This window comes from Mesocricetus auratus, unplaced genomic scaffold, assembly GCF_017639785.1.
Source record: "Mesocricetus auratus isolate SY011 unplaced genomic scaffold, BCM_Maur_2.0 Super-Scaffold_100007, whole genome shotgun sequence".
Lineage (NCBI taxonomy): Eukaryota > Metazoa > Chordata > Mammalia > Rodentia > Cricetidae > Mesocricetus > Mesocricetus auratus.
This window is the reverse complement of record NW_024429191.1, coordinates 37,187,819-37,202,853: the sequence shown is the minus strand read 5'-3', so window position 1 is coordinate 37,202,853 and position 15,035 is coordinate 37,187,819. Positions and strand designations below refer to the sequence as shown.

Here is a 15,035-nt window from a genome sequence, read left to right as displayed (position 1 = left end):
ACAAAAGTTAACTTTAAAGAATTCCATGTTTCTTGTGAGGGTGCTGAGCTACACACAAAAAACAAATTGTGCATTCTTTGAGTGCTTTCTTTCCACAAGTAAAAAAATTTGATCAAATAAAAATGGAGATCCAGATAAAAGTTCCTGAGGTTCCATAATTTCCCAGGCACTAACCTGTGCTCTCAACCTGTAGGCTGTGACCCCTTTGTGCTGTGTGTGTGTGTGTGTGTGTGTGTGTGTGCGCGCGCGCGCAAGGATCCTTTCACAGTGGTCACTTTAGACCACTGGAAAATACAGATATTTACATTATTATTCATAACAGTAGCAAAATTACAGTTATTAAGTAGCGATGAAAATAATTTTATGTTTGGAGGAGCAACTGTATTAAAAGGTCACGGCATTAGGAACGTTGAGAACCACTGCACTAAACTAAATCATGCACAGGTGTCAGTTATCAAAGTGAATACTTGACACTACTTTTTGAGGCAGGCACACCATAAATTAATCCCTGTTACAAATGGGGAAGGTGAGACACACTGCCAAGAAGGGGTGTAGAGGCTGGGTGTTGGTGGCACATGCCTTTAATCCCAGCACTCAGAGGCAGAGGCAGGCGGATTTCTGTAAATTCAAAGCTTCATCTGCAAATTCAATTCCAGCATAAGCCAGGGCTGTTACAGAGAAAACCCAGTCTCATAAATAACAACAAAAATTATAAACCTAAAACCAAGTATGACATTACATACCTGTAATCTCATTACTAGAAAAGCAGAGGAAGGAGAATAAGGAGGTCAGGACCACCCTTAATTAAATAAGTTCCAGGCCACCTTGAGCTACATTGGACCATGCCCTTGTCTCCACCTACCCAGCCCTCCTACAAAAACAAAACAAAACAACAAAAAAAAAAACCTACAAACCTAGAACTTAGAAGTTTAAACCAGATTGAATACACTGGAAGAGAGGGCAAACCATTATTTTATTACTGGTTACTGCTTGTGTCCCTGAAGAACTAAAACACTAGCATCTGAGCCAAAAGAAGGCTAAAAATAGGCATTTGCAGCAAGCTTCAGAAAGCTTAGCTTGCTTATGAGATTCAATTGTGTAGACTCCCAAAAACATATACGCAACACACAACACAAAAATCCCAAGACCACACAGTCACTCCACTAGTGTCACATTTAAACATGTCCGGTCTACAAATAAAACCAGGGCTGAAAAAGATAGCATTGGCTGATGAGAAAAGGCCAAGACCAAACTGTACCAGACAGACAACCCAATCACAGAATTCACTCTACAAAGCACCAAGGCCTTAACAAGTTTAAAGGCAGAAGCTATTGGATTAATTCCAGTAGTCTGCCAAAACACTACTCCAAAGATTCTAAACCAACTGGTAGTCACTCTTGTTTTATGATTCCCCCCCCCCAAAAAAAAAACAAAAACAGGACAAGCCAGCAGAGGTAGTGAACGTCTTTATCCCAGCACTGGGAGGCAAAAGCAGGTGGATCTCTGTGAGTTCAAGGCCAGCCTGGTCTAGAGTTCCAGGACAAGGCTAAGCAGAGAAACCCTGTCTCCAACCACCTCTCCCACCCCGAAAAAGGAGCAGAACATATCTACTCTACCTAGAATTTGTTCTTTGATCACTTAAATCGTGCCTGGCTTTATCTGGAGGGAAAGCTGAGATGCCAGCCAAGCTGTCTTCTTCCCACGATCAATAACCCCAGTGACACAAGCTATCAAGGGCCCTTGGCTTTACACAAAATGCCAGCTCAGGCACCCAATCCTGCCTGATGTCACAGCTGATTTAAAACCCACAGGGCAGGTTCACCAGTAGCTAAGCGCCACAGCCTGAGTGAACAGCCTCATTTAAACTTCTGAGGCGGCTCGAGAGGATGATTATACCTCTGGGTTTAAAGAGGGGCAGGACCAAAGAGCGTCTTAAAGTTGTTTCCCCCACTCTGTGGGTGGAGAGCGAGGATCTGAAAGAAAATGGAGGTTTCAGTACTGCCCCTTGCATAAGAGGATTCTGGAAGGGAAGGAGAGGAAGAGAACATTGGTACTACAGCACCCCCCCACACCCCATGTGCCCTCCTCCTAATGAAGCAACCCTAAGAGAAATCGAAAGGGCAACCAACGTGCTGCTGAGGATGGGTTGTGCTGGGTTCCCCCGGGACTAGGCCTACATTTCCCAGCACTCTGGAACCTGAAAGCGGCTAGCTCCGACTTCCTCGGTGCCCACGGCTTAAGGGAATTTCAAAAATAAATACAAGTACTGGGACTCCGATGGTCAAACTCCAGGGCCACTCTCACTAGGAGGCACCTGGGAATACATAGGCGGAAATCCTCCGTGCCTCCAAGGCTGTCCCGGAGCCGTGTGCCCCTCGCTGACCAAGCCGATCGCCCTCCGTCGGGATTCCCTAGTCACCTCCCGCCCGGACTCGGAGGGGAAGGGGAGCCCCGCGTGCAGCCCAGGCCAGCGAGCGCAGCGAACAGCCCCGGCGCAGCGCATGGCGCCCAACTGTCACCCGCCTGCCCCGCACCGGCCCGGCCACTCCTTCGCCGCCACACACGCCCCTTGCGTCGCCGCAGGCCGCCACCAGCTCCGAGGCACGCTGGAGCCCGCACTCCCCACACCTCACCCGGCTCCCCGAGGCGCAAAGTTGCGAACTTCAAAGCCAGGCCCCGCTCGGAACCGTGACACATGTTCACTGAACACGCACTCCCGGGGCGCCAGCACGCACAGGGAACACAGGGCACACCGAGAGCACACCGAGCGGCCCCGCCCGGATCGGTCCGGTCAGCTAGGCCCGAGGCGCGCCGTTGCCACCAACCGCTGCTGCCCGGGCAGCCCCGCTCTAAGAGAAACGCCCGCGTCACCGCGCGGGCCAGTGCCGCGCCGAGCAGACCCACCTGGAGGCGGCTGTCCGTTCACCGCGGCCGGCGGCGGCGCGTGCTTCGTCCACGGGTTCACCTTGGGCGGCGGCGCCTCCACGAAGTCACGCTTGCCGCCGTCCTCGCCGTCGCTTCCCGCTGGAGCTTCGGGGGCTGCGGGTGGCCGCGGGCTCTCGCGCTCCGCGCCGTCGCGGCTGGGCCTGGCGCAGGCGGGCCTTGGCCTGCGAGCGCTGCCGTCGGGCTCGCCGCTGCCGTCGCTCGGGCCCGGATCGGCCTGGGCGTCAGGCGCGGGCTTCTTCCTAGCCAGGCCGTGCTCGTCGGCCTGCAGCAGCGCGGCACCCGCCGGCAGCAGCGGCTCCACTTGAGTGGCCATCTGCGCGGAGCGGCCGGGCGCGCCGCGGGCCCCGCTCGAGGCCGCTGGCGGGGCGCCGGGGCCCGGGCCGCGCGGACGCGGGGCGGCGCGGGCAGGCGGACGCGAAGCGGCGCGCCGGGCAGAGGGCTCCGGCGCGCCTGGCCGGCCTCGGTCCCCGGCCTGCGTCCCCCCGCCCCCGGCCCGGGGCGGCTCGGGGGGCTGCAGCGGTGCGGACGGCCCGGGGGGGAGCGGCGCGGAGAGCCGAACCAGACCACGCGATCCGCGGCGGGCGGCGGGCGGGCGCGCGCCTCGAGACGCGGCGCGCGAGGGGCGGGGACGGCGCAGCGGAGGGCGCGCGCGCGCACGGCGGAAGACCCCGCCCCGTCCCCGCCCCTCGGCGGCCATTCTTGCGGCGCGGCCAGCGGACGGGGGCGAGCACGTGCCTGATGCAACTCCGGAGGGCGGGGGTGGGGGAGGAGCCTTAAAGGGCCAGCGCCCAAAAGTCGCCGCAGGTGGAGCACATGGGGCCTGGCCACGCGGCTAGGCTGTCTGCTAATGCTGGCGACGTGGGTTGCGGGACTCCGGGGAAAGGATCTTTTCTGCGTCGGCCCTGACATGAAGATGCTGCAAAGGGGTTCTTTGACCGGCCCCTATGCATGGCTCCTAGACCCACTCCGGTAACCTTGGCCCAGCCACAGCCTGGCCATGACACCTCAGTGGGTCCAAGTGAATCCTTACTTACCCCTTGGAGGCAGTGAACGCCTCGAAAGAGAACAGAATTCCCAGTAGTGCTCACCTATCCAGGCACCCGAATCCCAGTGTTTTATGGGCAAGAAATGGTTTTTCTTTCAAGTAGCTTGTGCTTTTTCTAAAGAATTGTTTAGGGTGGATTTGAAGTGACAACTGGGAACTCCTAGAACTCTGAGATTTGGATCCTGATCTGCAGTAGTCAGGTCCACTTCCTGGATCTCGATTTCTCTATTTTAACATGAAGGAACCATTTATTTCAGGCAGTTTCAAATTTCATTGTCATTCGGTTCAATAAATATTTACTGACTTCTCCTGACTTAATGTTCTGGGGGCCTGCGAAATTCTTAGAAAGGTCCGACAATAAACCAGGCTAACATGCACCTGTCCTTCTGGAATTTACACTGTCATGTGGGGGAAGGCACAGTAAACACCAGAAACAAATGCTATCCAGTAGTTGCTACATAAGGTAAGGAAGAAGATGAAATTAACTTCTTTAATTGATGAATAAAGGTTTCCTGGAACTCTGATCCCAAAATATTGGAAATGGGAGAACTTCTGGAACTAGATCTAGAAATCTGAGACCCTTACTACTGTAGGCCTTCCCAGGAGTCCTACATTCACCTAAGACCCTAACAACTTGGAAGGTTGGCCATCTCCAAAAAAAGTATTAAAGGACAGATGGTCTCCTGGATAGAGGGCAAGGCTTCCTGGAGACTCTTGGAGCCTAGACCTTGGTATTATGATCATCAGGGATACTGGAAGAAATATTGATAGCAATTTGATGTCCAGCTCCAACTCCAGTTACTGCCCTGAAAGCCTCAGGGTCCCTCTCTCAGAGGAAAATCAAGGGCAATTAATGCCTGCCTTAAGAAGTCAGTGAAACAGTCAAAGTGCCCTATTATAAGGCACAAACTAAGGCCAGTGCTTGAAGAGGTGCCAAGGAACAAAAGGTTTAAAGGGACTCAAGAATTTAGCAGGGTTTTATAAAACAGCGGCATGTATACCCTGAATCAGAGAGTGTGCCATTACATATCTCCACCAGGCTGCACTTTTAGTTATTAGTAAATATTCTCTGTAGATGATATTTACACTAGACCTCCTCTGGGCTTTGTCGGTATTGGCATAATTGTCATTAGTAGCCATGTTTTGTTTATTTTGATATAGAATCTCATTTAACCTAGGCAGTCCTCAAATTGGCTATATGATCCAGGGTCATGACCTCAAACTCTTTGAGATAAGTCTCTTGTGTAGCTCTGACTGTCCTGGAATTCACTCTGAGATCTGGCTGGGATTAAAGGCTTATGACACCACACCTAGCATAGAACAATTCTTAGATAATTTCACACAGAGGAGAGATGTACCCCATACAACATATACGCATAGCAGGACTTCGTGCAAACTATAACTAGCTGGCTTATCTACACCCAGCAATCAGTGTCACAGCCAACAAAGGTGGTCAGGCCCTGCTGGCAGGTAGAAACTGGGGCTCTGAGATGGTGGTTCTGGGCCCTGCCCTTATCCAGGAAAACGCATGCACCGAGGCACTCAGAATACTCAGAATTTAAGAGACCTTCTAAGACTATCCTCAGCCAGGCCTTGGTGGCGCACATCTTTAATCCCAGAACGTGGGAGGCAGAGGCAGGCTGATCTCTGTGAGTTCGAAGTCAGCCTGCTCTACAGATTGAGTGCCAGGATAGCCGAGGCTACACAGAGAAACCCTGTCTCAAAAAACCAAAAAAAATAAAATAAAACTATCCTCAACTAGAGATACTTAGCCCTGGGAAAATAAGCTGAATGATTGCTTCATCTTCTTGTTTTGAAGATGAAGCCACTGAAGTTCAGAGAGATACTTATCCAAGGGCACAAGGCCAGTCCGTGATAAAAGAAAATCTATGAGTTTTTCCTACATTAAAATAATGGAAGGCTGGGAATTCAGGCAGTAATGGCATACATTCGTAATCCCAGCACTCAGGAGGCAGAGGCATGTGAATCTCTGAGTTTGAGGTCAGCCTGGCCCACAGAGTAAGTTCCAGGACAGCAAGGGCTACCCAGAGAAACCCTGTCTTGAAATAAATAAATAAGAAAATAGAGGGCTGAGGCTAGAGAGAAGGCTCAGTGGTCAAGAGTACTAGCTGCTCTTTCAAAGGATCTAAGTTCTGTTCCCAGCACCCACTTTTTGGTTCACAACAACTTGCAAATACAGTTCCATCGAATCTGATGTTCTCCTTGGGTACCACACACCCATGTGGTACATAAACATACTTAAAGGCAAAACACTCATGCATAAAATAAAATAGAATCTTAAAAAATAATAATAATAAAGCCTGGAGCAATGGTGGCAAATGCCTTTAATCCCAGCACACTGGAGGCAGAAGTAGGCAGATCTCTGTTTGTCCGTGGCTAGCCTGGTCTATAGAGTGAGTTCCAAGATAGCTGGGAATGTTACACAGAGAAGCCCTGTCTTGAAAAAACATAATAATAATAATAATAATAATAATGATAGGCAAGTCAGGGGTGGTGACACATGCCTGTAATGCTGAGGCAAGAAGATTACAGACAGTTTGAGGCTAGCCTGGGCTACTGAGTGAGTACCAGTCTAGCTGGAACTAAATAGCAAGACCCTGTCTCAAAAGGAAATACAAAATTTTTAAAAGTACAAAAATTACAAAAGGCTAGTGCTGTAACTGGCCTAAGTATGTAGCACCATCAAAAAGAAAGGTTGGGGAAATGAGTTGGATTGTAAAGCAGGAGATGGAACTCAGATCAGGTTTTGTTTTGTTTTTCCAGTACTGAAGATTGAATGTCAGTCTCTTCTTGGATGCCTAGTACATACTGTACTATGGTACCACTGAGTAATTCAGGCTAATGATTCCAGTGATATTTTTTTAAATTTTATTGAACTTTCCAGGCCCAGTGTTAGACTGCTGAGCCTGTATCCCCAGCCCAGACTGCTGATTCCTAACATACTACAGCTTTCTGAACAGAGAAATTTTGTTCTAAGTACTAGACAGGACCAAACATTTAATATATAGCCAGACACATTACTGCATGCCTGTAATTTCAGCATTCAGGTTGTGAAGCCAAGAAGATCAGGAGTTCAAGGCCAGTCTTGTCTACATATTGCCCCCGAGGATAGCCTAGATTACCCATGACAAAAAGACAGTCTAAATACCTTCATGCAATTAAATGTGGATGTTTGTTCCTGGTGCTGAGAACTTCCTGAACTGAAGTAGAGTTGGGAAGGTCAGGTAACTGGGAGACTGTCTGATAACCCAAATCCCTATTCTGGAACTATGGTTGCCTTTGGGAAGCCCCCTCAGCCCAGGACCAATCATGCCGTCTTATTTTAGGGCTAGGGACGAGTGAAAGGGGAGTGACCCAACCCATGCTTTAGCTTCCGGTGCACTTGCTCATATGAGAGGGTTGGTTTTGTTTTTATTTATTTGGTAGAATTTGGCCGGGGGTGGGGGGGGGTGGGGGGGGTTTCAGACAGGGTTTCTCTGTGTAGCCCTGGCTATCTGTAAACCAGGCTGGCTTGGAACTCAGAGATCCGCCTGCCTCTGCCTCCCAAGTGCTAGGATTAAAGGTGTGTGACTATTTGGTCGATTTTTGATGTGTATGATTGTCTTGCCTGTATGAGTAGGTGTGCCATGTATGTTCTAGTGGTCCTGGAGTCCAGTAGAGTATATCAGACCTCCTGGAACTGGAGTTACAGATGATTGTGAGCTACCAGGTATACGCCAGGAACTGAACCCAGATCCTCTGAAAGAGCAAGTTATTTACGTTGCAGACCCATCTCCCCAGTCCCAACAATAAATTTATAATCCTCCTGTCCCTACCTCTTAGGTCCTGGTATTACAGATATGCACCTCCACACCTGGCCTTGAACACAGGGTTTTATTCCCCTGTGAGTTTAATTTTCCAAAGGACCTTGGGTTTCTGGAGGAAATTGCACTAGGCTGCTCAATTGTTTTGGTAGCTCTTCGGTACAGTACTGCCTAGGCCAACAGGGAGAGGGGCGGGATAGAGAGGAGCAAAGACCTTGACCAGAACAAACAATGCCAGCTGGGGAGCATTTTCCATCCCCAAAGACCCAAGGCCCTCTGGCACACGCAGTGCAATGACTTCAGTTGCTGGGAAGAAGCTCAGCTGAGATCACCTCTGTGACCTGTCATGTGGCAGGGGGTGGCTTCCAATCCCCTTCTATCTCCAGTTCCAGGGTTCCAGTCATACATACAGTGATGAGGATTGAACCCAGGGCTTCCTATAAGCTAGGTGAGCACACTAGCAACTAAGCTACATTGGCAGCTCAGGCTGATGAGACTCTTCCTGGCCAACCTACTGTGTGAGGTTCACCACACAGCCTCAGGCTGTGCTCTGACTCCAGTGAACTTTGACAGGCCCCACCTCTGCTCAGCAGCTCAGTGTTCTCACTGGCACAGCCTGACCCTCGCCTCCTCCGTACCCTGTTGTCTTCATACTCTCTCTACCCTCCAGCAACAGCAGACCGCTCTCAGCCAACAAGAAGCAAAAGACATGACAAGGAAACTCCATCTCACCTGAATTAGAAAAGCTCTTATCAAAAAAAAAGAAAAGAAAAGGGAAGGAAGAAAGGAAGGAAGAAAGAAAGGAAGGAAGGAAGGAAGGAAGGAAGGAAGGAAGGAAGGAAGAGAAAAGCATGTTGGCAAGGATGTGGAGAAAAAAGAACCCTTATGCACTGCCAAAGGAGTGTAAATTTAGTGTAGCTACTGTGAACTGCCAATTGGTAGTTCCTGCAAAAAAGTAAAATGGAACTAAAATGGAACTACTATTATGATGTAGTTATGACACCCCTGGGTATGGATCAGGAGGAATGCTATCCACAGACAAAAGGGGCGACTGCACACCCTTTGTGCAGTACAGCGCTGTTGACAGTAGCCACGATTTAGATCAGCCTAGGTGTCCATCAACAGAAGAGAGGCATGAGCAAAATGTGTGGAAACGCGATGGACAATCAGCCAGCCTTAAGAAGGAATGAAACATTGGCATCTCCGTGAAAATGATGAGAACAGAGAGGGTGAGGTGGAGAGTAAAGCTGCTGCCTCCGCTGGTCGACCCGAGGGTAATCCCCAGGTCCCACGCGGTGGAAGGAGAGAACAGGTTCCACGCAAGCGGCTCCCTGACCTCCACACCTGTGCACCGTGGCACCCGCTATGTACACATGTACCCACAAAGTGAAATAAAAGAAAATCTGGAAAAGGATGGAGATGCAGACAAATGAGTACTAAAAGAAGAAAAGAACCTAAGGGAAGACAAGGGATGACTAGGGCCTTGGAAGGAGGCTAGTGTCAGGAGGGAGTAGAAAGATGTGCAGACCTGATGCTGATTAGGCAGGGTATGGTCACTGTGAGCCCCATTTATTTGTACAGTTATGGTAATAAAAATAATAGTGAAAAAGAACATATAGCCAGTGAGATGGCTCAGAAGGCAAAGGTACTTGGCACCAAGACTGATGACTGAGTTCAACTCCTGGGAACTGACTCCTGCCAGTTGCCCTCTGGTCTCCCCTACAGGCACAGGAAAGATAAGTAAATATAAATTAAAAAACAGACTAACAAATATGGAATGATAAAACACTGGGCTACTCACTGTTTCCTCAGTTAACACACATTAACTGAAGATTTACAGTGTTCCAGGCACTGCTAAACCCCAAAATAAAAGAGTACACACATAATCCCACCTTCAGAAATAAAAGAGTACACACATAATCCCACCTTCAGGAAGCTTTGTGTCCTCTCCCCGTGGGCCCCACCTTACCCTGTGACAGGGCCGTTTCCCAATGCTCATGCCAGGTGTCTCACAACAGCCCACAACTACTCCAGTTCCAGAGGGGCCTGGGGTACAAGGTGGCTTTGATGCCTCTGGGAAGTACTTCTTTCTAGGGTGTTGTATTCGTGTGTGTACAAATGCGCGCGCACACAGACACACAAACAATTAAAAAAAACAATAAAAATGGCCACAGAGGCCAAGGCCGAGGCCAAAGCAGGCACATCTCTGGGTTCGAGGCCAGCCTGGTCTACAGGGCAAGTTCCAGGACAGCCTCCAAAACAATACAGAGAAACCCTGTCTCGAAAAACCAAAAAAACAAAGACCTCAGTAGTCACTTTGCTTCCCCAAGCTTTCGGGCTTTCAGATATATATTGTAAAGGGGGAAAAAAGCTGTGCATGATAGTGCATGCCCTTAAACCAAGCCCTTGGGAGGCAGAGGTGGACAGATTTCTGTAGGTTCATTTACATGGTGAATTAGGGAGACTGTTTCAAAGGGGGCAGAGAAAAAAACTAAATCACTTAATAAGATTCCTTCTGTCTTTGAAAAGATAAAATGAACCACCATTTTTAAAGTGTTTCCCAGTCCTGCAGGTTCCTTTGTCTCCCTCAGCCTTGGTTGTCTGTGAAATGTTTGATAATAGCATCTACCAGGTAAGTGAAAGAACGGGAAGACTTGGAGCAGTGTGTAAATAAACACCAACTGGTGCTGGTCTCACAGGCATGTCTTTTAATTCTTTGTCTTGGTTCTGGGGGTGGAACCCAGGATCTTGAACATGCTACACACACGCTTTACCTCCCAGCAGCTCCCCAGGCCCCACACAATATTTTCATTTCAGAGATATTTTATAATTTTGTTTCTTTGTTTTTGTTTTTCAATCCAGGGTTGTTCTGTGTAACAGCCCTGGCTGTCCTAGAACTCATTTTGTAGACCAAGCTGGCCTCAAACTCAGAGATCTGCCTGCCTCTGCCTCCCAAGTTCTGGGATTAAAGGCATACGAGATCACTGCCTGGCAATTTTAAAAATCTCTTTGTAAAGTTACATTTACCAGCAGTTGAAAGCTCTTACTGTCCTTGCAGAGGACCTCAGCTTGGTTCCCAGCACTCAAATTGTATGAATTGCTACCACCTGTAACTCCAGTTCCAGTACTGATCCTTTGGTCTAGTGCTCCTCTGATGTGACTCCAGCCCACTGCCCCACTGGATCCCTGGGTAACCCCATCCCTTTAGTCATGAGGTGCAGACAAGTCCTTGGAGACTACAGTAGTGGTAGTGAAGACTCCAAGAGAAAAGGACAGGAAAAGGCAGGCCGGAAGCCTTCCCGAAAGTGGCTGGGCTTGACAGAGGATTTGGAATGGTGGAGGATTTTTCTAACTTAAAGGGAGTCTAGGGAAGGGGGCAGCTGGCTCCAGACCTTGACATCCTTGAGGGAGGGATGTCTCTGAGTTTTCCTGACAGGCTTCCTAGGCCTTTGTCTTGGTAGAGACGAGAAAGATAAGAGCTGTCCTTTATCTTGGGTGAGCTGTGCTGTCCGGGAGGTCCAGTCAGCACACATGGTCAGTGTCCATTTGTAAACAGACTGAGTGATCTTCCTCTTTCTTCTTGGGACTCTCAGCATGGGTGGAGGAAGTACAGTTACAGCCCCAGGTATAATGTGGGGTGCTTCCATCAATCACAGTAACAGACTAAAAGGCTATTATCTATTCTGTCACTGTGGGCCAGAGGCTGGGAAAGGGCATGTTTAGGTTGAGGGTGGAGCCTAATAACACAGACCATGGAGAATCATGAAGATATAGTCCATCTTTGGACCATCTGGAGAAACTTGGGGTGAATAAGGGGAAGACAGATAGTTCAGTGGTGGAGCACTTGCCTATTATGCTCAAATCCTTGGGTTAATACCTTAGCACTACAAAATACATAAACTAATTAAATAAAAATGTTGCATGGGTGGTTGTGGCACACACCTTTAGTCCCACCACTCAGGAAGCAGAGGCAGGTGGATCTCTGTGAGTTAGAGGCCAGCCTGGTCTACAGAGTTTCAGGACAGCTAGGGCTAAGCAGAGAAACCCTGTCTCAAAAACAAAACAAAACAAAACACAAAGCACAAAATCAACAACAAAACCCTTGGGATTAGACCTAGTCTGTGCTAGGTTACCACTAAATTATGTTCCACCCCTACTATTTTATTTATTTACTCTCTCTCTCTCTCTCTCTCTCTCTCTCTCTCTCTCTCTCTCTCTGTGTGTGTGTGTGTGGGGGGAACAGAAGATGACTTTCATGACTTTGTTCTCTCCTTCCTTTACATGTTTACTAAACTCAGGTCCCCAGGTTTGGTGGCAGCTATCTTGCAGACTCTGAATAACAGTTTGTAGTAAATCTTAAACCTGTGGCATCAGATGACTGAGGGGAACACAGGGCTAAATAATATTAAGCATGGCTGTGGTGTATAGTGCACCCCTTTACCATTCATGGTGATGGCCTTTGATCCCAGAGAGGGGAGGGGAGTTTGTGGTGAGCTGTAGGCCATCTGAGAGCCTGTGAATAGCATGAGGTTACAGAGCTTGCACATTCCTGGGTACTTGGATCGCTATGTCCACCCTAGCTACATGGAGAAAAAGGAACTGCCAATGAATGTGAGTGGCCTAATTACCACTTGGGTAAAGTACACAGAGACCTGCTTACAAAAGCAGAGTGAAGTCAGGCTCATTTGCATGGGTAGCTGGGACTGGAATTCCATTGTTTTTTCCTTCAACTGTTCCTCCTCTTCTTCCTCCTCCTTCCTCTCCCCTCCTCCTCTCTCTTTCCTCCTCTCCCCTTCCTACTTTCAATTTCTACTCTCCTTCTGTTCTGTTTTTTTTGGACACAAGGACATGTTATTTAACCTGGCTAGTTTTGAATTCACAGTGATTCTCCTGCCTCAGCCTCCCAAGTGCCCAGTTTGCATGTCTTGAAAAAGAGCCCTCTAACAACTTCCTATTGTAAGAACTGACTCCTGGACCTTGGGGCTTGGGGACACAAGCCTAGAATCCAGCACTTAGAAGTTGAAGGCAGGAAGATCAGAAGCTTAAGATCATCATCAGCCACACATCAATTCTGAGGCCAACCTTGGCTACCCCAGACACTGTCTCAAAACAAACAACCACAGCAAACAAATCTCCCACAAACAGCAGCCAGCTCTAGATTTCCTCTCTTGAGGTTTATCCCTGCTGGTCAAGCTCCAGGAGGCTCACCCTAGCTTGTTCTCACTCTCTGTACTCTTGTTATCTACCCTTCAACCCTCAGCTTAAACTGTTCCTCTCAGACAGCCCTCCCTAGAGCGACTTGGCTGATATACTCCTTGTTCTTCATAGTTAGATCACAATGCAACTTTGTGTGACTTCCTGCCGTGGACTCCTCTGCTATGGATGTGCTAGACTTCCCTGGGCGTCCCAAGTGCTAAGCTGGGCAAAGTGGGTACTCAGTAAATGTACTGAATGAATACTATGCGTCCTCATATCTCTGGGCCTCTGCATCTGCATACATGACGTGACAAGCCAGGCAGTGGTGGCGCAAGCCTTTGATCCCAGCACTCGGGAGGCAGAGGCAGAGGCAGGTGGATCTCTGTGAGTTCAAGGTCAGCCTGGTCTACAGAGTGAGTTCCAGGACAGTCAGAGCTACACAGAGAAATCCTGTCTCAAAAAAAAAAAAAAAAAAAAAAAAAAAAGGCTGGTTGAAGTGCTGAGTACAAGACTGTGCTGTCTCCGGGAGGCAGACCTGGACCTCAGGCCCACAAGCCATCAAGGCAGGTTGCATTTCTGAAGCATTAGCTCAGTACGCAATCATTTAGCGCTCTGCTGTCCCTTTTCCTAACACTTCCCCCCTACTGAACCCAATGCCGAAGAGGGAAGAGTGCGCAGGTGGGGTGGGGTGGGAAGGCTTCTTCAACCTTGGAGCCCCGGGGTGGATGAACTTTCTGTCATCCTCAACTGAAAGGCTGGAATGTTTTTCATTGTTGTTTTTGAGACAGGATCTTACTTTGTAGCTACTTTGGAACTCACTATGTATAGACCAGGCTAGTGCTGGGATCAAAAGTAGGTGTCACCACATCCAGCTAAGGCTAGACTCTTGAGGAGAAGTCACCAAATTCTGCTATCTCTAAGTCAGAAGAGACCTTTGGGTCACTTGGCCTCCTTTGGACCACTTGATCTAGTCCTCTGCCTTAAACCTAATAACATTCTTGGCTCCCCACAAAGTGCTCAGACATGGGCCTTGTAGCCTATCATTTGCCCATCTGCTTTCCTTGGAAAGATTTTCACCAGTGGTGTAGTGTACAGACAAGCAGATCAGTGTAGGGATGAAGGTCCCAGGCCTAGATGTGCATCCTGGCTGCCCAGGTTGGATCTCAACTTTGCAGGTTCACATACTATGTAAGCTGGAGCCAATGGGAAGACAAAGCTTCTGTGCCTCTGCTCCCTGTCTGTCAAACAGGGAAAATGGTACTGGGCTACTGGGACACTAAGTGTTTACACACAGGGGGAGTGGGAATGTCTGTGAACGATGCCCTTGCTTAAAAGGTTGCAAACTCTGAGGTTTTCTGGATTGGTTGGTTGGTGGGTTGGTTGTTTGGCTGGTGACTAAAGAGAAAATGGGGCCCAGCCCAATGAACCCAGGGCTGGGGTTTAGACTTTGGGAAGGTAGCACTCAAGCTAGGCACATCTTCACTTCCTCTTTCAGAGCATGAAGTAGCTCATCTGAATGGCAGGTGAGCAAGAGCAGCCCTGTCTGCTTCCTGCACAAAGCCAGGGTGTAGCTCTAGTGCAAAATGGACAGGAAAGCGTTGGAAATGAACAACACCTCATTCATGCAAGAGATGCCTTCCTTCTGTGAAACCGAGCTAGAGCCACTCTGGAGCTGGTTAGGTGGCTCAGCACATAAGAAAGAGACTTTGCCACCAAGCCTGAGGACCAGATTTGATATCCATAGATACACACACACACACACACACACACACACACACACATACACACACACACATCAAGGAAGGCGAGACCTGATTCCCATAGATTCTATTCTGACCTCCACATGTGAGTGTGGCACCCCAAGAATAAACTATTATAATTTTGTTTTTAAATAAAAAGGAAAAAGGAGAGAGAAACTCAAAGTATTTGGCCAGCCATATGTTTGGGACACTTGCTGCAAACTCAAAGCTAATCCCCTAAGAATATTCATTGCTTTCAGTACTTTGACCAAATAAACAAAACAT

At 48.7% G+C, this 15,035-nt stretch overlaps 1 protein-coding gene across 1 annotated transcript in view; it reads right to left on the bottom strand.

Annotated features, from left to right (window-relative positions):
* Larp1 (La ribonucleoprotein 1, translational regulator) overlaps positions 1–3,303 on the bottom strand; it is a 49,520-nt gene extending 46,217 nt beyond the window's left edge. The window contains exon 1 of the mRNA XM_005067732.4: positions 2,905–3,303. Coding sequence (XP_005067789.1) covers positions 2,905–3,259 — 355 coding nt within the window. The 5' untranslated portion in view covers positions 3,260–3,303. The remainder of the gene's footprint in view (positions 1–2,904) is intronic.
* Between the last annotated feature and the right edge of the window lie 11,732 nt (positions 3,304–15,035).